Source organism: Thunnus albacares, chromosome 5 (genome assembly GCF_914725855.1).
Source record: "Thunnus albacares chromosome 5, fThuAlb1.1, whole genome shotgun sequence".
NCBI classification, from domain to species: domain Eukaryota; kingdom Metazoa; phylum Chordata; class Actinopteri; order Scombriformes; family Scombridae; genus Thunnus; species Thunnus albacares.
Genome location: NC_058110.1, coordinates 8,724,091 through 8,750,371, shown reverse-complemented (window position 1 = coordinate 8,750,371; position 26,281 = coordinate 8,724,091). Strand labels below are relative to the sequence as shown.

Genomic DNA, 26,281 nt, shown 5'->3' with positions numbered 1-26,281 from the left:
TATTATTTTCTTATAAAGTTGTTACGGATAATGTGTTAGCAAACATCTACTTACACATCTAGCAGACATGGAAGCAATATAAGCATTCGTTTGGAGACATGTTTCTGTCCACCTGATGAATGTAGGTCCATTTAGCTCTGTTTTGGTTCCTACTAACTCCTGAGATAAATATCTGGCTCGTTAGATGCTTAACGTTCGATTTTCCTCAACAGCTGCATGGCTGCAGGTAGTGCGCTTTAGGATTATTAGACCCACTTTGCTTGAAACAGCTGCCTTCTGCTGCTGGAAGCAATTTTAATAAGAGTGGTGAGACTGAATCATAGAGGAAATTCACATCCATAAAAGTAAACAACAAGCTAAAAGAGGCTGAAAAGCTCCATAAAGCTGCAGAGTCAGTGGATTCAGTTCATCTTTCATTTGATGGACTTTTCTCTTATTACACAGACTAATTTGATTCGGTGTTAATATAAAAATATTGATTAATAGAGCTTTAAAGTTATTAGTTATGACTGTTTCATAAGTTAGAATGTCCACTCTAGATTGAGCATTGATCTGTCAGTCTATGGCCACAACTACTTTCCTCCCACTCATTAAACTAAAGCTGTGTGCACTTGCCTACATAGAGTACATCACACTTGACAGGTACGAACTCTGTAAATCCTGTGAAAGTACACCCTTTAATATGAAACTGTCTCTTGTCCTTTCTTTGTGAAACGCTGACATTCTGGAGACAAGTAGATCACTCTTTACTGTATGTATACAAGCTATCAAGTGGAGTAAGATAGAAGTTTAGGATGGCTGGAGTAAGACTGCGCCACAAAGAATCATCTCCTGCTCCCTTTTTATCACAGCTGTTTACCACATTCCATTTCTCAAAGAAATAAACAATAACAGGCTTCCCTGCAGCTTCCCCGCCCACAGCTATCTGCTACCTCACACATTGTCCTCCGCCTTCCTCCTCTTCTTCTGCCTCTCTCTCCCTCTGTCACACACACACACAGCCTCATATTAATTCCTCCCTTTATTCTTGCGATATATTAGTCTCTCACAAACACACCGAGCCTCGCTCTCATAAATACCGACCCACTCATTAATTCAATCTGTGGTGATGATTTATTTTCTAGCTCATCGCACAAACACATACAGAGTCTCTTTTTCTCAGTCTCGTGAACACTCTTTCTCTCATATTAATTTCTCTGTCCTTCTCCCCTTCCTCCCGTGGTAAATGGGTTGACACAGACTATGACTTGGCTGCCGTACTGTAGCTTTCGAGCGCTGATTTGCAGCGATCGCCTGAGAGCCTTCCACTGTTTATCATGGAGATAATGATAATGCTTCAGGGTGAGCAGACCCAACTCATTGCAGCCTTTTATGGCCTCAACAATGGCAGTTTGGAGATTAGAGATGACTATTACCAAGAGATACAGCATTAGATAGCCCCGTGTTTGAATCATTGTAACACCAGAATCAATGGAATATAGAGATTTTTACAGAGCAGCAGGAGATAATCATTAAATAAAGGGGTAATATGTGAGATTTTCTCTCATTTGTTTCCATTTTTTACAGTAAAAGCAATTTTCGAAGGATGAAATATGTGTGGAAATTATTAAAATTAAGAAAAAGATGTTTTACTGGAGGACAGACTGAGAAATAATATATGTATGAATAGATTAGTATCTACTGTATAGATTTTTTAAATTGCTCGGAGACAATACATTATATGGACTGCTGATGACTGTCACATATTCCTGCGGTCTCCAAATGTGTGAAGCATTTGGCCAGAAATGCACGTGGATTTTGCATTGTGGGTTTCACAGCCAAGTAGGAAAAGACAGGTTATCATTGCAGAGAGCAACGTCAGAGGCTCTATCTCTTACACAGCAGTTTTTATGTCCCAGCTTTGAATATTATCTACAAGAGAGGGGCTGTGGGCATTGTTGCTGGCTCTGGCTGCGTAATGTCAAATCGATACCTGGTGCGTTTTGAGTTTCACAAATGAAAAATACAAGCAGATTTGATCAATGTACAAGAGGGATGTATGACTTGAGGCCTGTACTGCGCTGTAATACAAGACAGATCCATAGTTCAGCCTCAGCTGTTGAGCAGCCGAGGTTAATCCATGAACCCAGATGAAAATCGACAATTAGTTGGTTCAGGTTTCACTCATTCTTATTGACTGAATAAGCTAGACAAATCTATGAAAAGGGGTGCGTAGCAAAAGTTGAGAAGGTTTGCAGTTAAATAGTAGATTTTACTTTAAGGAATTATGTATAGGAATCAAACTCTTCATCTGTGATACAGGATTTCCCAAGAGGGCAAATACAAGGGGAATTCCCACATGACAAGTAATAGTTGCAATTACTTTTATTGTCACAAGGTGACATACTGCATGGAGTCAATAATCTCGTTTCATAAAAAATAAAATATAAAAGATATCTGTCAATGTTATCCACTTGTGCATTGTAAAACCTAGAATGGGATTTGATTTTCATCCCTTAATTCATTCAAATGTTCAGTAATGTGTTTCTAAATGAATTGTTAATGTGCTGTGTCTCAAAGCTGCCCTGGTGGATAATATCTGAACCTTTTCTTTTTACAACTGAATGATTGTTTTACATTCTCTTTAAATAGTTTTTATTGACATTTGAAACTAAGCCAACACCACTTATTAATGTTAATGCGAGACTACTGTATGTAACCTTTCAAAAAAGAAATAGCACAACCTTTCTATTACAAATGAAAAGATAAATTCATAAACACACACATAACACACCTTTGCTTAATCCAATACACTCAGGGGATTTGCTGCTACAGCTTTATTTGGTCTGGAAGTGATCAGTAGCTTCTGAAAGCTAATATTAGCTAAAGCCAGCAAAGCATAGATAAATATTGCTCAGTCAGTTTGCTAATTTTATGAGTCGTCTCTACTTGTGCTCCTGTGAAGGAGCACTTTTTCCAGTTGACTAGCTTTTGACAGAGCTGTCAACTGGAAAACCTAGTTTGAGCAAACTCCATCAGCAGAAAAGAGCCTGTTCTCCCAAGAAAAACAACTATTGATCTTAAATTCATTCGCCAAAAACGACCTATTGTTACGTTTGAGTGACAGACGCCATCTAGCAGCCGTAGTAAAATGAGTAATATGACCCAATTCAGATGATGTCAATGTAAGGTGACAAATTTCCATATTTGGAGGTGGCAGGTTGGGTGTATGGATAGATCCTAACTTGAAAAAAATAGACTTTGCTGCAGGAGACCGCTGTTCATTTCACGTTTCCAACTGTGAGTCAGGACAATGTTTTTAAAAATGTAACTGTGATTGTTGTGGTGTTTACTCAAGCTTTAAGGAACTAGTAACTTTAACCCACACCACATTTCAAGTGATCATTTTAACCCAAACTATGATCTTTCCCAGACCCTAACCAAGTGGTTTTGTGTCTAAACCTAATCAGACCTTAACCACAGCGCTGTCACATCATAAAACATTATATGTATATACATATATTATTATATCTCTATTTTTAACAGTGATTTGTAACAGTTTTGGAAAGCACAGACAAATTATGTTGTCCTGCCTATTACTGCACCTGATTAGAAAACACTCCTATGGGTCCTTCTGGAGTGCATGGTCAAACAACCTATTTGGTCGTTTAACTTGGAGGTCTTGTTGGCAGAGGAAGACTGTGAGATGTGGTTGAAAGAGTCAGTAAGTGGACCTTGAGTTAAGTTTTTTTTTTCTTTTTTTTGCACTTTACCAAAAGTTACATAGCCTCACTTTTAAGTGTTAAAAATAAATGCTTGACTACTTGTCTTCTAATATGAAATGATGACCTGCTGAGCCCCACTTAAAAGAAAACGCTTGTTTTTAATGTGGCTGTTACACGTTACAGTCTGTGGTTTGGTGTGGATCTTGAGAAATTTCTGGTTGAACACTTTGCCTGCTATGTTGTAGAAAGCTCCAAAAAGGACATGTCATTTACAAATTGCTGAGGTTAGGGGTTCCAAAAAAAATTCAGTATATTCATAGTACTGTTATACAAATTGGATAACGGTGTCCAAAAAATGGTAACTGACAATGAGCTTTTCCAAGTCTGATAACTATTCAACTGTCATCCAACTGTCAGCACAAAACACAACTGTCAGTCCACATGTGTCCCAGTTAAACCTTGTTCCCCACTGTTTCTACAAACAGTGGAGTTTCTGCCCGGATTTCACTATTTATGGCTTTTCCATTGGTCTAATTCCAGTGATGTATTTAAGATACAGTCTAGCTTTACCTACAGTGGCTAATAAATGTAACTTTCCAACTTCATGAATGTCACTGAATATTCATGAGTAATAGAGATTTATGGCTCCCTTTAAACTAAATCTTCAGACAAAGGTTATTTCTTGCTAATGTCTGGCTTCCCTGGTGCATTATGATGACCGCAGCAGGTCTGTTGGAGTTTGTTTAATGATATCATGCAGCTTGGTTCAGATGTTAGATTGTGGGTTTAAATTTATCCCCAGCTGCACCTGAACTTCACACTGCACAATGTTCAGGTACAGTATCAGCAGCAAAGTACAGGTTGTGCAAAGAACCTTTATAAGAGGACTTTGTTAGCACTAAAATTTTATGTGTTTTTAAGTGTTTTGAGCCACACAGTTTAAGTGATGTCAGGTTTTTTAGAAATGGGGTGAATGTATGTTCTGGTTTTACTATTGGCCTTTTGTGGCAAATAAAATAATAATCTTCATTGCTGAGGGTTTTTGCACTATAGGCATTGTTGTGGCTTTATTTTGGAGGACAAAAGCGAATAGGACAATGGACTTTAGATTACAACGTGATTTCCATTCATCAGGAAGTAACATATCTGGTTTAATGTTAATGTCTTTTATACCCGTACCCTGTGCAAAATAAAAGCAATGAGCTGCCAGCATTTGTTTTTTTTCCAGTATTCTACCGTTTGGTCGTTGTACATTCTGATGATATGATATTTAATAATACTGATTGTTCCTGTAATTCAGGTCTTCTATCATATATATGTATCTTCACAATATTATAGCCCCAGTCTTGTAAAAGCTATTGATGTTTTTGACATAGTCCTCATATCTAAACTGTTGCACTGAAAAAGGACCTTTATGATGGAGACGGGTGCTGAGTGTTAATGCTGCTGACCTCAACACAGTATTTACTGTCTCCATAGCAATAGACTGAGCCATTTCAGTCACTAACCTAAATCGGTTGCTGTCATATTTGAAAAAAAAAAAAAAGTGGTGAAAATAATGAATATATGACATTTTCAAGTTATTTGAAGTCTCTGAGCCAGCCTTTAACTTAAAGTAAAACCTAACATTTCAGGATGATTACAAAAATAAGATCTATCCTGAAGTTTTTTTTTTGTTTTTTTTGTGACAGTGGATTATATATCCCTTCCTCACATGTTGGGCAATGCAGTGGCCTGTTAACCTCTCTTTACTAAGAATGATTTAAAAAAAACAGTTTTTATGACCTTTGTGGTCTCTACCAGTTTCAATTACATTGAACCTAATGAGTTCTGTCTCCTGATTCACAGATTCTCTAGATTGAATGTCATTAATGCTGTTTCAGCAAACAGTTGATTTAGGAACATTCGCTAAGGGGGTTCAAGTGAACATTCTCCAACGATTCTATGAAAGTTTAATTAAAGAAATAGTTTGACAGTTTGGGAAATATGCTCATTCCCTTTTTTTTCAGAGTTAGATATGAAGATCAATACCGCTACACACACACACTTCACTTCATCTCCTCACTTTCATCTATCTCACCATCACAGACACTTATAATGCTACTTAGCATCTTGAAAATGAGAAAGAAAAAGAGCTCACCTTTTTTCCATGATTAATGCGTTCAGTGTTTGGGCTCGTGTAATGTTGTGTTAGTGAATATTAAGAGTCATTACACCCAGTCAGTCTCTGATTAATCAGCTGTTGCAAAAACACATTAAGGCTTTTGTACAAAAATGATTTAACTGTTTTTTGATACATTACTCGGTATTCATCACTAAATGTTTCCTTCTGCTATTTAAGCCTCAACAACACCTTTAGTTCACAAGCAAATGTTCCAAACACTAACAGTCAGGTCAGCATTTATGCTAACAATCCTGTGTCATTTTATGTTGGTCATTATGGGTTCAAGACGGAAATCTAACTTTGCCTTCCCTTCCCTGCCAAGAATAAAAATGTGGAGAAACATTATATTCTTATATTTTCTAGCATAAAATTTGTCAGACTTAAAAATTTGGAAAATTATTTTTACCAGCCTCAACCCAAAAATATGATATTAAAAATCTTCTTTTGGTGAAACCTCTATAGGGCATCATCCTTAAACTTTGTTTTCTAACTGCACTGAAAGCAGTCAACTAGACCCATCTGTTAACTGTGTCTCATTCTGTCTGTCCAGCTATGTTCACAGAGGTGCCTCATGATATGACGGCTCAGAGAGGTCAGGATGTCGAGATGGCCTGCTCCTTCAGGGGAGCAGGAATGCCCTCATATTCACTGGAGATCCAGTGGTGGTACATCAGGAACCATCTCGACTGGACGGACAGACAGCCCTGGACAACCAATGAGGTAGGTTTATGACAGGAACTCTGACTGCCTTATGATGTGAAATTATTAACTCTCATACAATGTCTGTGCTGTAAATGAACTCAGCTTCTACTTGGTGTTATGACAACTGTGATTTCACATTTTGGCTTGTACATTAATCTAAAAGAAATTGTCCTTCTGGGTCATCAAAGGGTGACACTGAGAGCACTGTCAATAACAGTTCCTTTTAAGGATAGAGATGGATGACACAGAAGTAATTCTTGGAACTCAAACAACAGTCTCTCCTTAACCTTACCCAAGTGGTTTATGTATCCCACTCCCAAGCTATAGCTGTGATCAGAACACAGTCATATAAATCATTTTTGTAACAGTGATTTGTAAAGCTTTTACAAAGCTGTTGAACAATGTCAGAAAACACAGATCAGATAGGAAAACACTGATATGGGTTGTTTTCAAAGGCAAAGAAACAACGTATTTTGTCATTTATGTTGGAGGACGTGTTGATCTTTAAAGTTCCATTAATCAATTAATCAAATTTCTTAGGTTCTTCTGGCTAAACTGGTAGCAATCAATTGCTTTCACATCTAGCAGACACAGAGCAACATTAGCATTCATTTGGAGTAATGTTTCTTGTCATAAGTTTAATACTGACTCTTGTTTTAACTGTGTTTTGGTCCTCACCAACTCCTGAGAAAAACATTTGGGTCTTCAGCTGCTAGATGTTCACTATGTTCACCAGCCACTTTGTGACTGAAAATGGCTGCATACATGATTTAGTGAGAGAACTGAGCTGCAGATTTGGGTAATACTGCGCCTCTCTGATTTCAGCTCACAGCCATTTGATTCAATGTTAATATTAAAAAATATTGATTCATACAGGTATAAAACATAAAAGAATAACAGTGCTCCTGAGAAATGCTGTAGGTTTATAAGACATTAAAAAACCTGTGAGCGTGTGAGAATCCCAGGTCAATTAAACCAGCATATTATCTAATATTACCTGCGTAGATTATGTGAACTTGAAATATCTAATAGTTGGGAGAACAGAATATGTGCAATCGTGTGTTCATGTATATACATTCCCGTGTACGGTTTATAACCCCAATCAAACTGTATAAGTTATTAAAAGTATTCAGATTCAATCATGTTTTGTTGTTTGTGTTTCTAGGTGGCTCCTGACGAGGAGATGCCAAAGGATGCTACCAAGATAAGTGTGAGTTAATCACTCTCTGCTGTCATTCTCTAAGAAAATCCTTATGTTTGCCTCAGTGTTATATGATTAAATGAGCCACAAAACCCTTCTGATTACATTTAAATTTCTTGTTCTGGATGATCCGCAGATGTTGTATTTATGCCATACAACACACAAGGATCAGGAAAAGCTCTCACTGCAGTGAACACTCCAGACAACACATCAACACATTCACTTCATCCTTGATGGGTTTGTAGAGTCACAGCCAAAGAGTGGCCATCTCTGGTGCTCGTGGGTGGTTAAGCGTGCTCCTCAAGGGGTCACGGCCAGCAGTGCATCATCTTCAGATTCTCATAAACACTCCTGCATCTTTAACACCAAAGCCCAATAATAAACAGTGAAGGGGACAGTTTGGGAGGTCAGCAGAAATTTTTATATCTCCTCTGGTGTCTATAGAGACTTTTAGTTATTCACTCAAGCCAACGGTTTTCCTCCAGCAAGCAGGCAGAGTCTTTCCCCCGAGGGTGACAGCATGGCTCTACAGTGACTTTGGACTGTTTCCTTCTAATTAACTGCAGACATGAAGAAAATATAAGAACTACAGAACATTACTGCCACACCAACCCATCCCTCTTGCTAAATATCTCTCTGCTGACTTCACAATTACAAAAACGAGCAACAAATTCTACCAGCGCATCATACAAGCTTTGAATTTACAAAGCATTGCATTGAAAAGCATTGATGTAAGTATAAATAAAATATTGTGTAAAGTTATGCTTTTTCCCTGTCCTTATCTCGGTTACGTAGTCTTGATATATATGATTTATAAAAACATACTGTATATACTGTATGTATATAAACATATTAATCTTCTTCTAGAGCTTCCAAATACATGCACATGTGTGTGCAGAAACACACACACACACAAAACATGAAGCCTCTCTCTCTTTCTCCCATTAGGCTAACTGCTGCTGATTCACTGTAATGAAAGCACCAGCTGTGGTTTGGATGACTGAGTGCGTGTATGTGTGTGTGTGTGTGTGTGTTTGTGTGGGTGGAGCCGAACACTGCAGGCTGTACAGCTGGAAAATCATTATGAGCTTTCTGCATATAATAGATGTTGGCCCAAATCCATATAAACATGGTAGATGCCCACTCAGACGCATAGACTGATGGACGAGTACAGACAACAGCTTTAGGTGTTAAGCTTTTACACACACACAAATGGAGGGATTGTCTGTGGCACACACACACACACAAAATCCATCTACTGGCGTCACAGGGAGTAAGGTGGGTGATAAACGAACTAGTATTTATATCTTGGTGAGTCACATCTCCCGCATGTCCCCAGACTCTCATCATCCCGACAGTGCTGCTCTGTGAACTTGCAAAGCTTTTACCCCCAAGATGTAGTCTCTTCATACTTTTAAAGGCCACAAATAGAACTTGCTATGTAGCACCTTTGTCTGAGTGTGTGTAAGCGAGTGGGAGTGATTGGCTGCAAGCAGGTACTGCTGGCTATAGAGGCTACACTACAGAAGTGGTTTCAGTATCACATTCACATTGCAGCTCTAATATTCTTTCTTTGTATCTCTCTATCACCTTTTTAAACACAGCAATTTATCATAGGCACCCATAAACCTTTTATTTATATTTAAACAGATAATCACTGTAAAATTGTCGAGTGGGTGGTAACTGGCAAGTTTCTTGTTTGACTGAATTTATATGCAAGGAGGATACCATAAAAGGAAAAGTTTGACATTTTAGAAAGTACGCTTCTTTGCTTTTTTGCTCCAAGTTAAATGAGTATATCCATACCGCGCTCATTTCTGTTAATACGTAGCTGGAGAGAGATAGAACTTGATGTTAATTAGTCAGCTTTAGGGGTGCTACTATGTAGATTTTTTTTTAACCTTTGGACAGAGCCAGGCTTTATGACTCTATGAGTCACTATTTGGCTTCTATGCCTCTATCTGGAAGTCTGAGGAAGAGCCTTGTGCTTGAAACATCACAGCAGAAAATTTTTAAAAAGTCCTTTAAACAGGAACTATTTGATGTGTGGATCTCCCTGTTCAAATATTTGGCTCCACCAAATAGTGTTTTTTCCCTCTAAACTTCTCATATGGTTTCATTTCAATAAATGTTCAAATGATCCAATATTTCAGCAGAAATCAAAGATTAGAGAAGAAGTCCAAAAACTGAAAACAGATTTATGTATCAGAACTTTGTTTTTTCTTCTTTCCTCTCCCATTAATCATCTCACGACCCCCCAGATTTATCTGGTGACCCTTTGGAGGGGCCCGACCCCTAGGTTGGGAACAACTGGACTAAACTAGTTAACTGTATATAAAGTAGTGTAAACTAGCTCCACCTCCAGCAGCTACAACAGTAACATGCTGCTCTAACACTGATGCTTCAGTATTAATAATCTAATGATGTCATATATAATAATATATTAGTCAGAGGGACCAAAACACTACTTTTACTGCAATACTTTAACTACATCAAACTCATAATACTTATGTACTTTTACTGCAATACTTTAACTACATCAAGCTCATAATACTTATGTACTTTTACTGCAATACTTTAACTACATCAAGCTCATAATACTTATGTACTTTTACTTAAGTAGGACTTTTCATGCAGGACTTTTATTTGTAATGGAGTATTTTTACATTGATATTTTGGTACTTTTACTTTAGTGAAGGATCTGAATACTTCTTCCACTACTGCATACTGTGAATGCCCTAAATGAAATGACATGAATGTAACAATACAAGTTTGTGAGGTTACTATAATTCAGGGATCATTTCCTGCTAAAGTATTTCATTTCCCCCCTTTAGGAGTCAGATGATTGTCAGTGCCTAACATATCACACACACATAATTTAGACACTATGAAATAAAGATCAGAGACTATGAGCTAGCTAAATGATGGCATGAAGTTTCCTGTGATGAATAATTCCTATCTTGAAGTTGTTTTTCATCCTGTACAAGAATAACAGGCAGGAAAAGGAATAAAAGCATCACTGATATATGGAAATACACTGACTGTGAATAATGTTAGAGGAGTGGGAAACCTGGTTGTTGGTCAGTCAGTGCAAGTAGGCATGTGTTAGCTGGCAGATGTATGAGTGCACTTTTTGCAGGACATTCCCACTTATTGCCAGACAGCTACACTAACTGAGCATCTGTGCGATACCAGTAAGTGTTTGTGTGTTACAGAGTAAAAAGGCTGCTCTTTTCTTAGTCATGCGCATCTGCTGTGATGTTGCAGCTATTTCATTTTGAAGGCTCATCTTCAGCTACATTTATGATAAAAGGGCAAAGACACTGAAGGACAGGGTGGGAAAGATAAGCTGATAGACAGATGAGGAGAAACACAGGAAAAGGACACAGTGAAGAAAAGCAAAGATAAAAAAGGACAAAACAAAAAAGACATTCACAAAGGAGCAAAAGACAAAGCCAGCAAAAAACAAGCAGACCTACTTGGGATACCAATATGATACCAATACCAAATGATCTGCTCATTATATTTAATATAAAACGAGCACACGTCCAACAATATTTAGATGTTAAACCAATGTTGATATGACATTGGGCACTGGGGATGTGAATTGTTGGCTTAACAGCAATTCAATTGACAATTTCATGGTTAGTATGAGTATTAATGCTCCTGCAGTACCTCAATGCACTTTTGTACTGTGCACTCTGACATGTCGGTTTGTGAAGACCAGCGTAAGCAATGTTAGATTCTGCTAGGCTGACCATGAAAAAAGTAGAGTTGTGACAAACGCTGACCTGTGTTTCAGGAAAATGGTCTATTTGCAATGAATGATTTTGTGCTACTCTTATTTTATACCAACACTGAAAATAACTATCTATATTGATACATTGATTTATATAAGTTGAGGAGTTTTTTTGAAGGTTTTAGCTTAATGAAAGAAGAAATAGTGCATCTCTCCTCTTCCAAATGAAAAGGTGAAGTCATAACCAATAAAACACACCTCAATTCAATACATTCAGGGTTTTTTGCCTGTTTTTGGTCAGGTATGACCAGTATCTTATGATGGCTAATGTGTCTTGTGTGACTATTATCCTGTAATTGTGGCCGCCATCCAGCAAGTGTTTCATAGGCTTGTATGATTTAACCATAATTTCTTGCTGTTCTCTTTTTATTTTGTTAATCTTTGCCAGGTTGTGAAGGTTGTAGGAAGCAACATCTCCCATAAACTCCGCCTCTCCCGAGTCAAGCCGTCTGATGAGGGCACCTATGAGTGCCGTGTCATTGACTTCAGTGATGACGCAGGTACCCGCCACCACCGTGTGCGCGCTTACTTGCAGGTGGTGCCAGAGAGCGACATCATCGACAGCAATCACAACGACAACTTTGAGGCCCTGGATGACACCAAGAGAGGAGTGGGATTCGCTGATGGGGACGATGTGGAGTCTCACGGTGGCACCAAAGAGCATGCTCATGGTCACCACCAGAATCACGGGCACCACCAGGAGAACGGCAAGCGGCCTTCATCGGCGGCTCACCATGGCCACAGCCACGGTGGCAGCAGTCAGCAGCACAAGGCAGGCAGGGAGCTGAGGAAGAGGGACGTGGACAGTAACCACAGCCACAATGACTGCTCCAACGAACCCAGCTGTACGCTTTAGATGTCGTCTTATTACACCTGAGTGATAGATTGCACAAGGATTGCATAACATGATGTGTGTCACAGCATAAAAAGCTATTCTTCCCACACAGTGGAGGCCTGTGCACAAATCCACAATCCGTAGAAATGTACAATATGGCTTATTCAGAGCACTGTGCCGTGAACTCGAGGACGCGCTGTGCTGGGAATGTAGCTTTTTCTTGCTGTGCATGGGTCTGGGCTGGACTGCTCACTGTCTGTAAAGCCTGGCTTCACGACATACAGCAAGGGGGGCTGACATGTAGATCTAGGCAGCTCCACCGTTTCTGGTCTCAGCACCAACAAAAAAAGACTCTTGTCTCACTATTAACCCATGCTCTGTTCTGTTGTACTTTATATACTGTAAATGACCCAACCCCGCTTTCACTCTCATTCTGCTTCCACTGCCTTACTCTTTCATTTCATACACACCCAGAAAAAAGTAAATTATTATATCTTTACAATAGAAGCATAATGTTGTACCTTTTTTCAGCTAAAGGTTGCTTTTATTCTGAGAGTGTACTGAATGAAACTCAATGTCAGTAACTCTTTCCCTGGAAAGCTTGTCATGTCTGATTTCTCAGCTTTTTACCAACAACACTAGCTGTGTTGGTGAAGATTCTGTGTACATCCAAAAATCTCCAAGTTGTTCTGTTTGAAATATATTCCCAACACACAGGCAGAAGGAAACATGCTTTCTTCAGCAGGAATTCATCAAGGTCTCAGAGCAGCAGTGCTCATCATCATCAAGGACAGGTACGGCCTCAACTCATTTCAGTTGTAGTAAATACACCGGCAGTGCAGGAAATGTGGGATTTCTATGACCACATTTGTACACAGTTCAAAGCACATCGCAGGCTGTATTTTTCCCCACAGTGTTTTGAGATTATGAATTTGCAGCCCAACAAAAAATATGTTTTTTGTTCAACCCTTGTGCTACAGCTTTGATTCATTCATGGCTGTTCAACCAGAGAGAAATCAATCAAATTGTTCCACATGGACCCCGTCTGTTTGGAAAGCCACAAAAAGATCAAATCTGTGTCACTAAATTAAAAATCAGACTTAGAGTGCCTCTGAATCCACCCTGTGATGATAAATCAGTAGAAGAAATGTGATCTTGGTGCACAATACTTTTTGGGAAGAGCAGTATTCATATCCCAACTTTAAAGTTATTCTGATGCTCTGGCCCAGTGCTCATCAATCATTAAAAAAGCCTCAATCCTCCATACTACAAGCCTCTAATCCACTCTGTATATATGTCTGTATAATATGAAATAAAGTGAGTGCATGTTCAGTAATTTTCTTAAAAACTTTTTCCACCAACCATATACAAAGACAGTGTATTAGTTAAGATATTTTTTGTTTGGTTCATAAAAAATATCACTGTCCTTTCTGTTCTGAATCTCTTTTTCTACTTTAGAAGTCCTGTCAAATAGGTCTCTTATTTTTCTTTTCAAAGCGGTTTTCCGCTGCTTTACTGCTCTCCAAAAGTGCTGTACAGACAAATGAATGACACATTTTCTTCATAGCTGCTCAGAAAGGGGTTTCCCTAATGTATCTTAGTACTTAAAGCAGTGTTTCTTAAACTACTGTATGGTATGTGCGGGCCCGCAAACATGAGTGTTACTGTGTTTTCAAGAGCCTGAAAAGTGGGATTGATTTCATGCAGATTGGGACTTGGTCTGGAAAGGTTTGAGAGACTGTGCTCCATTTTACTTCTGCCATTTTTGTAACTCAATGATAATCTCATTGCATAGATTCCTGTGTGAGGCACAAGCCTTGTCTGTAAAGGTATTGGAAAGAGCAAACAGTATGAGGCATTCAGGACAATACCTCACTCTGGAGGGATTAAATGGGACAACGTGAATGTGGATACATACTGGATAAAGCCTTGGGCACTGAGGGCGAGAAAAGAGGAAAATGTTCTTAGTGAAACAATGACATTGGCTGCCCACATTGTCACAAAATATAGTCTATGTCTCAAGGCCATGAGGGGCTTTACTTCTCTGCTACATTATCCATCAGATGAAGAACAGCGCTCCTGCTATTGTGGGCGGTCCCTGTAGACTGTGAGGGTGCTTTAGTGGGAGGAGGAGGGATCAGTGGGATTGTTTTGTTTTTTTTTCCAACCAGTAACTCTAATTTGATGTTTTGTAAAGAAGAGATCTCTGTTAATAGAAAGAAAGGGAAAATGTACATTTCTTCTAGAATGTTTGGTCTCACGCTAAGTGTATGCCTTTATCAAATGAAATAAATTGTATATGAAACAACAGTGAGTCTTGGGTCAATCAATTTCTCATTGATTGAGGTGTGAAAAGGTGCATTGAAAATGGGCAGAATAAACTTACTTCTACATCTGATTGTGGTCTAACTTTTGGGCCTTGCTCTGTGTGTGTGTGTGTGTGTGTGTGTGTGTGTCTGGCTGTCTGTGTGTATTAAGAAGAAATGATATTAGCAGTTGCCTGTGTGTAGTAGGTGCTGCGCCCCCCCCCACCCCCCTTCCCATTGCTGATGATGACTAATGGTGCTATTGTCAGCACTGGCAGCAGGATAAATAGCAACAGCGCAGGATGAGATAAAGAGGCGCTGTGCGGTGCTTGCTAGAGTTAAGCCAGGCCAGCTAAATACAAAACACGTACCAATCTCGTTTCCTCACACTAGAAGGTCCATACATTTATTATGGAGCAATGAGGTGGGAATGCTTCGTTTCTCCCATCAGTGAGGTGATGTGATAATGGAGGGAGCTTCCTGTTTCCTTAATTTAAACATCTCTTGAACCCCATAGGGCTTTGAGTGATAACAGCTACAATGATAGACTGGCCAGTATAGCTGTAATGAGGCATTCAACTCCCACTTATTTACACAACCTGGTGCACCCTCTTCCACAGCACAGGATGTGTCTGGTTTTATACTTTTCTTACTGCCAGAGAATTCCATAGAAAGACCAAAACCAATAATTCGTTAGTCCTCTCAATTAGGGATGCACGATATTATTGGCACGTCATCAGTATCGGCCGATAAAAGCTCGAAAATGAAGTATCGGCATAAGCGAATTCTGCCAATTATGAGAGGCCGATATGTCGCCATCTCCTCTGCCGCCTCACCCTGACGGTCCCGGTGCTTCCTCCGCAGGCTCCACTTCACTCAAGCTGCCTGCTGCTTCTTCCCACTTTAACCTGAATAACAAACTGGGGCTTGGTGCTCCACATAGAGAGCCAGGGCTAATGTTAGTTGGGAGGCTAGCGAAGGCTAGCTGGCTGTGCTTCCCTCTGGTCATGCTGTGGCTAACACTCCGATTTGAAAAATAAAAAACTTCATCTTCTTCTTTATAACGGCGGTTGGCAACCAGCGTATTAGGTGCATTACCGCCACCTTCTGCTCCGGAGTGTGGACCAGAGATTAAATCCTACACATTAATCCTGTCTGTCTAATAAACTCAAAGAAAACTCCACTGCTCCACCCACTTGGCAAGTTCATTAAAGTTTTAATGCTGAGCTCCTGAATCCAGTCTTCCTAAATTCTTCCTTCATATATTGTCTTTCTTGATCATACTTAGTACAATCTATGCTTGCATGCATAATAGTCTCTTCTGCCAGCTGGAAAAAAAATGTGTATATATCGGTATCGCAATCGGCCACCATGAGTTGGAAATATCAGCATATCGGATATCGGCAAATAATCCAATATCATGCATCTGTACTCTCAATACTTTCCAACTTACCTTCCCTGTCTGTGGCACTAAGCCTTTAAGGGGATGCTGCCTCTCAGCAGACTTCCAGTGGCTCGGGAGGCTACATAAACAAACAGTATAAGTAGAATTTTACTTCTTTTCCTTGTTCTCTACTTGGATCGGAAACTTATATGTTCATACATGTTCGAGCCTGAATCTGATCCGAAATATGCAAGTGGACAACGTGAACAATGTTCATGTCATCACGAGGAGGAAGTTGAGGTAAATTTACAAATGAAGCGCTCAGAGCAGGTTGAAACCCTGGCTTTTGACCTACAGGGAGCAAGTAAAAAACCTCAAGTTTTGGACCTTTGACCACATCTAACAAAGACATCTGACATCATAACAGTATAAAAATAACAGAAAATCACAAAAAACATGACATGTCCCCTTCAAGCACATTGGTTCCTACTGAGTTTCCTTATTAAAAAAGGCTAAATAATTTCCATAAACAGCTGGGCACTGTAGTTTTTAGGACATGTAACCAGGAAGTGAATTGTTTATTTGATAGGGACTATATTGCACAGAGGAATAAACTGTATCCTTTTCGTGGGATTTGTTGACAACAACAAAAATATTGAGTATTACCATCCTTATCTACTTTAAGTAAAATACTGAACCCAGATGTGCTCCAGATATATTAAACTAGATTCTTGAGCCAGCACCATCCATCTCTCCAGCTTGTGAAGAAACTCTTGTTCACCTACAAATTATAGAATTAAATGAAAATTTCATCTTAGGCAGTTTATTCATTTGGTATGGTTCAATTAAGAACAGACTTGATTTGTGAGAAATCTCTTGCAGGGCTATCATGTGAAATCTTTTGCCACTTGTGCTGATACCTGAGTTCACATATGGAAGCCAAAACAATAGTTTTCAGTACCTTACTCTGAGGAATATAAACATGTTTCTCTACACACCCTTTTTGTCATTTAACAAAAAAAGCCAAAGTTCATAAATGTTATTTTTGCTAAACACAAGAAGCTGTATAAGAACTTTGCCTAAATTACATAAATCTCTAAAATTGGCAAAAAAAAAATGTGATTGAAAACAGGAACATTGTGACCAAAATGATTAACAATCTGGCCAGACATTTGTTGCAGCTTTTCAATACTCGGAGTTACAGACACGTTTTAGTCGTTACCAAAAGGTTTTGAGGCTTGATATTCAACCCTATTCAAGTGATGTACACCACTGAGTTTGACCATGATTGAGAAAAGCCACATTTCAGAAGTATTTTAATGGTGGGAGTGTTATGGTGATTATTTTGATCATGATTGTTTCAGGGTCACAAAAAAAATCTAATTTTTATGTCCACCCACAGGCAAATGAATTTGTATAAAAGGTTGAATCTCAGAACTTGAGACTGAATAATCAAACTAGTAAGCTAGTTAAGAATAAAGCATATCTTTGGAAAATAAAGATATAACATAAGAGGGAAAAGAAAACATAACATTTGCATACACTGTAAAAAAAAAAAAAAAAAAAATCGTAAAAAAATGGTAAAAAGAATAAGGTGAGAGTTTTGAAGCAGAAGTAGTAGAAGAAAAGTAACTTCCTCCAGTTGTAGTAGTTAGCACAAAGCTAATGGGTTTTAACAGCAGCAAAAATATGCTGGTGGACTGTAAGTTACATATACTGCTTTGTTGTGGTTGTAAAGTGCGCAGATAAAAAAAACGTTATACTACAGCCTGAGTCTCTGTCTGCAACACATGACTACTTTGGTATATTTAGTCATCAAATGGAAAATCTACCCGCATTTGGCACAACGAAACATAGTATTCTATCTGACGATTACTTTTTTCTGCTGTGGATTGTGAACTGCTGAATACTCTTTAAAGTCAAATCACTTGCATGTAAGTCTACAGTCTATTGGCAGAAACAAATGGTCAGTATTGGAGGTAAGTTTTTGCACAGCGGTAAGTCTTAGAATAAAGTAAGTAAGGTAGGTATTACTGTAGGTTAAGGTAGGTCCCAGACTAACTTAAATTATTAAGGTAAATATTAGGCTTAAGTATTACGGTAGGAGGGAGGTGAATGTTAAGTTGGGTTTGGGTACATAGTTAATCAAGCAATTCTGAAGCTAATTGTATAGGGAAATTTTGGGCTGAGGCCTTAGAGCGAGAGTAGATAGGTCTAAAGGTAAGTTAAAGGTTTCTTAGGTATTTTGGAGGTCTAAGAGATTGGATCCTTCCAGGCTGTGGTTGAATTGTCCTCCAGAGTTTCTTCAGCTTCTATGGTCCGTAGGATTGTCCTAGGTCCCGGTGCATCCGCGGCCTAGCCCCCTAAGCTGGACTAGGGGATGGAGAATTTGGGGGTTGTGAGAAAATTTGAAGGAGACCGATTGTTTGGGCGCCAAGGTCAGATTCGTCGTGTGTGGTGCATTGTGGGCTGTTGCATGAGTGAGGCTAACCCTCATAGTAGACTGGGCCATGTTCAAGGTCCTGCCGCCCTGGACCACCACACCCTGCGTGCTGCCCTATAGTTGGGACACAGGGGGCCGCATACTTACCACCTGACCACCGCCGGCTATTTGTTAACACGGCTAGGTTGCCCTAGCCTGGCCAGTCAGGTCTGAAGATCCTAGGTCTCGTGACTTTTAAAACCGGGTTGTGGAGCCTATGTTGCCTGTGTTCCATACACCGCATGACCCCAGGATATGCCATTATACTTACCATTATACTGCAGGAACAGAAATCAGTGTCATGCTGAAATTCAGTTTGTAGGTGCCTTTATAAATAGAGCATAAAACTCTTATTTTCTAATTTTACAGCAAAATACTGTTACAAGCAGTGTAAATTAGAGTAACTTGTGTATTACTGTTAATTTGAACTTTTCACAAGTGGCATACTTACAGATTTTTACCGTAAACAGCAAAATGTACGACATACTACTCGACACACTATTGTGTAACTGACTACTAACAGTGAGGACTACAGTGAGTTTCAATTAACAACAACTGAATACTCAACAACTAGTCAAATCACTTGTATGTAAGTGCAGAGTCTATTGGCAGAAACAAACACATTACTGTTCTTGGTTTCATTACATAATATTTGTGTGGTACCTGTGTTAGTGAGGAGCTTGGTGGCCTCCAATTCCCTTCTCTGTGTAGACTCCAGGTTCATAATTATCCATTTCAGAAGTGACTGGGTGGAAAACTCTGGCAGCACGGCCTCGAATAGCCCCAGCAGTGCGATCCAAACCATCAACATCTTTCTCCTGCAGAGCGATGACACTTATTCACGTCCTCTAGCATGTGGTTCTCTGGGACATAAAACAATGATGCAGTGAGTTATATGTTTTTAGTCAACCACCTTGTTGCAAACATGCCACGTGCCTGCCTGGATACAAAGGTTAGAAGGTAGTGCAGGAATATATTCATTTTTTTTAACCTGAGACATGCTTTAACCAAAGATGGAACATGTCACTGTTGAGTAGATTTGGTTTGTCAAATACACTAGTAGAGCAATAAAATAAGCGCAGCAGAAACGTCAGTTCAGACCACTGTGTTTAACTAACTGACTGCTAACAGTGAGGACTACGGTGAGATTAAATTTTAAATATTTTTCCCACAAACCTTGTTACTTGACATAATTACTCAAACAGTATTTACAACAGTGAACAAACAGCCATTTGAATTGTGACTTCAAATGTTAAGACAAATTATACAACTTCAAAGTGTTTGTTTCAAACCATGTCTCACTTTATTAACATTATAAATGAATGATGCTAAACATTTGTACACAATTATAAAGTAATAGAACAAAGCATGGAGTTTATTCAGGTAGTTAAACATTCAAGTCATTTAAAATGTAAACATTTAAACAAGTAGTGTAGTCTGTCTGAACATTGTACACAAATAAAGACAAAATATATCAACATGCTCCTCTAACTGTCGCATGTCAAAAAATGCCGGGACGATTGAACTGGAAAAATGATATGGTTAAAGAACAATGGGACAGCTTTAGTGGGTGTATGTCTGTAGCCTAAGAATCTGATGGTTTGGTACAGTACATCTGTAATTGTTGCCATGTACTAATGCTCACTACATTATTGTAACCAAATAACTGCATCTAATATCAGTGCCTGTTTGTTTTTTAAAATTGGTATTTTCCATTAAAAAACCTATGTCCCTCTAATGCAAGTTGTAACCAGACTGTCCAAGTGTGTATTTATAAAAGTTTGTAATGAGCGAATGACTGACTGAGAAAGTGACTGAGTGAATGACAGTCACTATGAGTAACCAAGACTAACTGAGTAACTGAAAAGTGTGGCTAAGAGACTGATTGTATGGGTGGGTGAGAGGGTTCGCTGTCCCACTCAAAAGTCCATTAGTTTCTTTAGGAGACTGAACACACAAAGGTTGACTGATGTCATCTTTCTCCATCTCCAGTGAAAGGACGGGGTGCCTCTCGGTGTTTATCCCTGTGAACCACCTGAAAAACAAAAACAGTGTGTATCATAAACTGTAGTAGTCCTTCAGTGTTGCATCCATCCAGGAATGCAACAATGAAGGACTGGGATATTGCTGCAAATTGCTGATGTGTTTCATATAGGCCACTGGAGTAATAAATCTACAAGTACACTACACAGACAGTGATGGGACATTATCTACATAAATTTAAGTTATTTGGGCTTGTTGTCATATAAAACAAAGTAAAATGAAACTCACTGTGTAATTTGGAGCATCAGAATCACAAGTCCAGCTCTCAGAAATATTGACTTGCCGCTGAAACAAGACATTATTTTAGCAACAGTACAGATGTAGTAGTTAGCAAGACGGATTTCAAAAACTTAATTCCTGCATCTTAAGTCCTATGCCTTTTACATTTCAACGGAATTGAATTCACTTCAGGAAAACAATTTGAGCCAAAACTCCAAATCGTCAAGATTGGTCAGTAAGTCGGAAAGAATCTCAAAGAATAGATCACAGGCTTAACGAAAAAAATATATACCAGTAAAATAGCTTTTTGTTTGATGTTGCGATTGGATGACACAGTAGCAAATCGTTATCATGACAAAAGTAACTAATTATCAGCCTTGACCTACAGTATTACATACACACATGCTGACACTCACAGAGTCTGGACATGGGGATGAAAGGACTGTTTAGTACAACCCCAAAAGTTAAGAGACATTACAGCACCGTAATGTAAAGCTGCCTGTTCTTTTACTCAGCATCTACTGATCACTGTCTGTCTCTCACCCCTCCTCTCCCTTTCCCTCCCTCATTTTTTGACCCACTAATGTTCTGTTTATTGTCTTATATGAATAGATAATGGGCAAAAAGCAAATCTCTTCATTTGCACGTAATACAATTTAAAAGTTAAATTGAATCCTAAAGCATTTTGGATCAAAAAGACAATTGACCAGATAGGAAGCAAGAAAAATGAAACATTTCTGCAACCCTTTCTGGCTTTGTACAATTATTTGCTGTTTTACTGTGAAATAAAGTTTTACCTGTGAGGAAGCCAGAGTGTCAAGGAAGGTGATAAGGGACAGACTCAGAAGCTACCAAATGAAAACAAGCACAATCAAACTTACCTTCACACAGCTACACTGACATCCTCTTTGGTTTCTGCTCTCTTCTAAACTAACATCTCTCCCTTTAAATAGGCCCTGAAATCTGTCTAGGCAGAACCATATTTCTATCAGGGGTGTCCTTTCCCTTATACCAACAACTGGTGTATGACAATGTCACTTGTATCAGTTAACATTGTTTACACACACATCAACAACAGCATTGTTCCTTATCATAAACCAAAATAAGTACAAATAACATAAATACAAAACCAAACATTTAACTAAATAAAATAAATTCTCCCACACTTGGTCTAACCCATGACATCACTGGTGATGTCAGCAAGACCTTAAAATCAGGAAGTGGTTCAGTGCCTCCATTTTGTCTCCTGGCCGCATGGTGGATGAGTATGGTAGGTTAGAACCTAAGCTAATCTATAACTCAAGAAACAATAAATAATGAACTTGAATACTTTTCTGTCTTGATTGAACCATAAATGACAGCAATGTGGCTGGCTAAACAAACAAATGACAAGTATGGCAGGAAATACAAAGTTTAATGGCGACAAAATGGAAGTCTCACCCACTTTTTCACAACTATTCAGATAAAACAATCCTGAACTACTTTCCTCCTCTGATCTTAAGATTTGATATATTTGATACTGAATCAAGTCAGAATCAATTAATCAAGAAAAATTAAGCTAAATAAGTTGGTTTTGGATATAAATAGCTTGACTCAACCAGTGAATACTGAACTGTGTAACTATTAAACATATTGTATGTTTGTAAATACTGTTGGTATTGCTTGAACTATTCCAACGATTATTTCTTGACTCATCAATTAATTGTGTTGTCTATAAACTGTCAAAGTAAGAAAATACACCAATTTTAGTGTCATTTGCAGAAGCCCAAGGGAACTTCTTCAAATGTCTTGTTTCATCCGACCAACAGTCCCAAACCCCAAGATATTCAATTCACAGTGATGTAACATAAAGAAAAGCAGCAAATCCACAAATTTGAGAAGCAGGAACCAACACATTTTTTGCATTTTTTTTCTTGTGAAACAATTATATAAAATTAAGATATTATTGCTGATTAATATACTATTGATCAACTTTATCAATTTAACATTGTAGCTCCACTTCAAACCCTGTCCATATTACATTTGAAGTTTTTACTTGACTGTTATTTTGTAAACTAATCAAAAGTTCATATTCATGTGTTTTGTGCACATCTAGGACTAAATCACTCACTCACCCGAAAGCGGCTATTGTATTGATAAGTCAGATAAATATTTACATTTTGTATTTAAAAAGTCACTAAAGCATTTCATTGTGAAGTCCTTGTTAACTGGAATAATTAGCAATTAGGACTGTAACACAAATTATTTCATATTTTTTAATAAATCTTTTCCCGCAGGATCAAATTGACTGACATTGCCCTTTATACAGCAATCAGAGGTATGTTTTAAATTTGATTTTCTCTGCATCAGGAGTAGTATATTTGTATTCAATTATTCAAGAATATGTAGACTCAGTGCTTTTTATGTACTGAGCTATTAACAGACTGAATATCTGTCTGAATCCTGTTCAGACCAAAAATGGTCTGTATTAGTGTTGGCATGTTGCTTCAGGTAGCAGTGATGATACAAGAAGTCCAGTTGGAGGGATAGATCCATGTGTTTTGAGACTATTCAGATGCCAAAACAGTGCATCGCACTTTATAATACCGCAAGTCAGTATTTTACAACCCTGGCAAGTTTGTAAAGTCTGGAAACATGACCGCAAACATTTTTATACATATAATTCTCAAACACTGGCTTGGGCAACTATGGTTGTTTACAAAAAAATAGAAACATAATAATTATATTCTTTTTTGGAAATTACATTAGTCAAACTGTTACACTGTTTTGTGCTTGATGTTTGTGTGACGTATAATTATTTGTGTAATAATTATTACTTTTTCATTTTCAGTCTAGGAACAAAATGTTCATGAACATGAGATGCACTCTGGCCCTTCGTAGTCTTCCGGTGTATCAGTGCGAGGGGTCTCTGAGTTCTTCAAGATCAGCAATGTAACTTCTCAGTACACTCACAGAAATGTCAATATCTAACAGTACAGTGTTGACATAACATATTGTATTGTGGGAAACGAACTTGAACGCCTCCTGTAGCAAAAATTTAAGTAGATTCAAGGATAGGTTCGGACTTTTCAAGTCTATTTAAATACAATATTCACATGTCAAATGTATGATGACAAAGTTATTAGTGGGCGGAAATTATTCTTCCTATCTCCATGATAGCCATAAAGCATTCCCTTCCTATCAGGTAGGATGAATCTCTAACCAGTCTGCAGAATTACATTGAGTGTGTTTTGCCAGTTATCAAGTGGCTCCACATGATCACAGCTGATGGAGGCCACTGTCCACTGAGAGCTTGATCCTAACTGATGCTACCTGGATGAGATGTCCCAAACTGATTTATTTATCAACAATAGTTGATGCTTCATATGATGTTCACTGTCTGTGTAGATTAATCACTGCATAAATGCCTATCTATAGATGCCTGTTTTTTGTCTAGCTGTCAACATATCCACATTTCTATTTATTTTTTGAGACATTGAGTGCACAAACCCATTGATGAGGAGGTTAACACAGTGCAACACTCGCTGGTCATTTTTTGTAACTACTTTTGGTGCGCTTGGTGTTGGTTCTATGCCATTGATCTCTGCAATTATTGAGAGCTCATAGTACCCTATTACCCCACTAGAACACTGCGCTCCCAGAATGCAGGCTTACTGGTGGTTTCTTCAGTCTCCAAAAGTAGAATGGGAGGCAGAGCCTCTACGTTTAAGAGTAGGCCTAAAACTTTCCTTTTTGATAAAGCTTATAATTAGGGCCGACCAAGCTCACCTTGGACCATCCCTTAGTTATGCTGCTATAGGCCTAGACTGCCAAGGAACTTCCATTGATGCACTGAGCTCCTCTCTCCTCCTCTTCATCTGTATGTATTCATTTACCATTAATGCATGTTACAAACTTGACTTCTTCCCCGGAGTTCTTTGTGCTTTCTCATCCACAGGAAACCCCATGGACCACGCTGACGTGGGGATGTCCTTCTCCTGCTGTTCCTGCTGTTGCTGCTGTTTGTTGTTGCTAGTCATGTATCTATTGTTATTGTTGTTGCTGTTGTTGCTCTGCTTCTCTGTACCACTGTGTACAGTATTGTAAATAACTTTACAAATATATTTAACAGCCCAGTTTCTGTAGGGGTGGATGGCATTTTTGTTTAATATCTTTCCTCCTGTTTCTGTTAAGTTAGGAGTTATGTCAGTGATTTGTATTTTTGTTTCTTTATGTTTAATTAGGTAATTTTAGGTTGATTAGCTTTAGTTCCCTTGTGTTTGTTGTTTTGCTGTTAACTCACCCTGAAACCACAACTATGAAATAAACATTTAAAGGCTGCAAAATCCTTAGTTGCTGCTGATTCTTGGGAGCTGGGGAGAGGGAGTGTCATTTTCATGTTGCGCCTAGACAAAAGAGTCATTAAGTTTCATTCAGCGTATTCTGCTCATTCATCATTAACCACTGTTGGATCACTTATTCAGTATACAGCAGGTTTAAGTGTTTAGTGTGTTCATAATGGAAAAGTGACAAAATTGACTTTTGATTGATTTTTGTGTGTGCTATTGATGAATAATATTCTCCCACAATGCAATGCACAAAACAAATTAAGGGAGCTACAGTAGTCACAGCTGTGGCAGGCTCTGAAGAATGATGGTAGTGTACACACAGTATATAAAAAATGTCCCTCTGAAGAAGAGTGTCAGATGGATATATTGGATAGTTGCTTGTAATTACTGTCAAATACTATTTATATACAGTAAATCTCATACGTTAATTGGAAAAGTCTGTAGATCTATTGGATAGTTGCTTGTAATTACTTTCAGATAATGTTTATATAAGGTAATGATTATTAAAATTATGTTTTTGTAAGCCATTTTGACATGATCCTATTTTTTTGTACAGTATCAAACCAATATTTTTACCAGGAATTTAATGTAAATAGATGAGACAATCACATACAATTAAAGCCTAAAGCTCTCAAGATACCATTAATGGGTGTTAAAGGAGGATAATTTGAATATAATTTTACATATTTTTTTTGTGTTTTACATTCAGACATTTGTGCTTTGATGGGGCAGTCTTAAGGATAAATTAGATAATTCTATGAATTTACAAAAGAATACTGTATAAAACAAGCCATTATTTAAATTAGGTAATTTTAAGGTATTTCTGCAATATTTTTTATTTTTTTGTGCACATTTATACATTTATTTAACATTCTAGCAATATTTTATAATTATTTAGTTTTTATTTTTTATTTAAAGTAAAAAACTAAAGTTGCCTTAATTTTACATTCAGTAATAGGATGTGTATTATTTATATTTTTACATAGAATTCACTGTAATTTAACACTTAAGACGATTAAGTAATTGAATAATCCTGTTAAAAAACAATAATATTCCATTATATTAATGTACAGATTACAGCCTTTATTTTATGGTGAATATTTTTAATAAAAAT

General features: G+C 38.0%; 1 protein-coding gene across 1 annotated transcript in view; it reads left to right on the top strand.

The window, feature by feature from the left end:
• LOC122981710 (V-set and transmembrane domain-containing protein 2-like protein) overlaps window positions 1-14,715 on the top strand; it is a 47,839-nt gene extending 33,124 nt beyond the window's left edge. Inside the window, exons 2-4 of the mRNA XM_044350390.1 lie at window positions 6,419-6,588; window positions 7,736-7,780; window positions 11,959-14,715. Of these exons, the coding sequence (XP_044206325.1) occupies window positions 6,419-6,588; window positions 7,736-7,780; window positions 11,959-12,426 (683 nt within the window). The 3' untranslated portion in view covers window positions 12,427-14,715. The remainder of the gene's footprint in view (window positions 1-6,418; window positions 6,589-7,735; window positions 7,781-11,958) is intronic.
• Window positions 14,716-26,281: the final 11,566 nt, after the last annotated feature.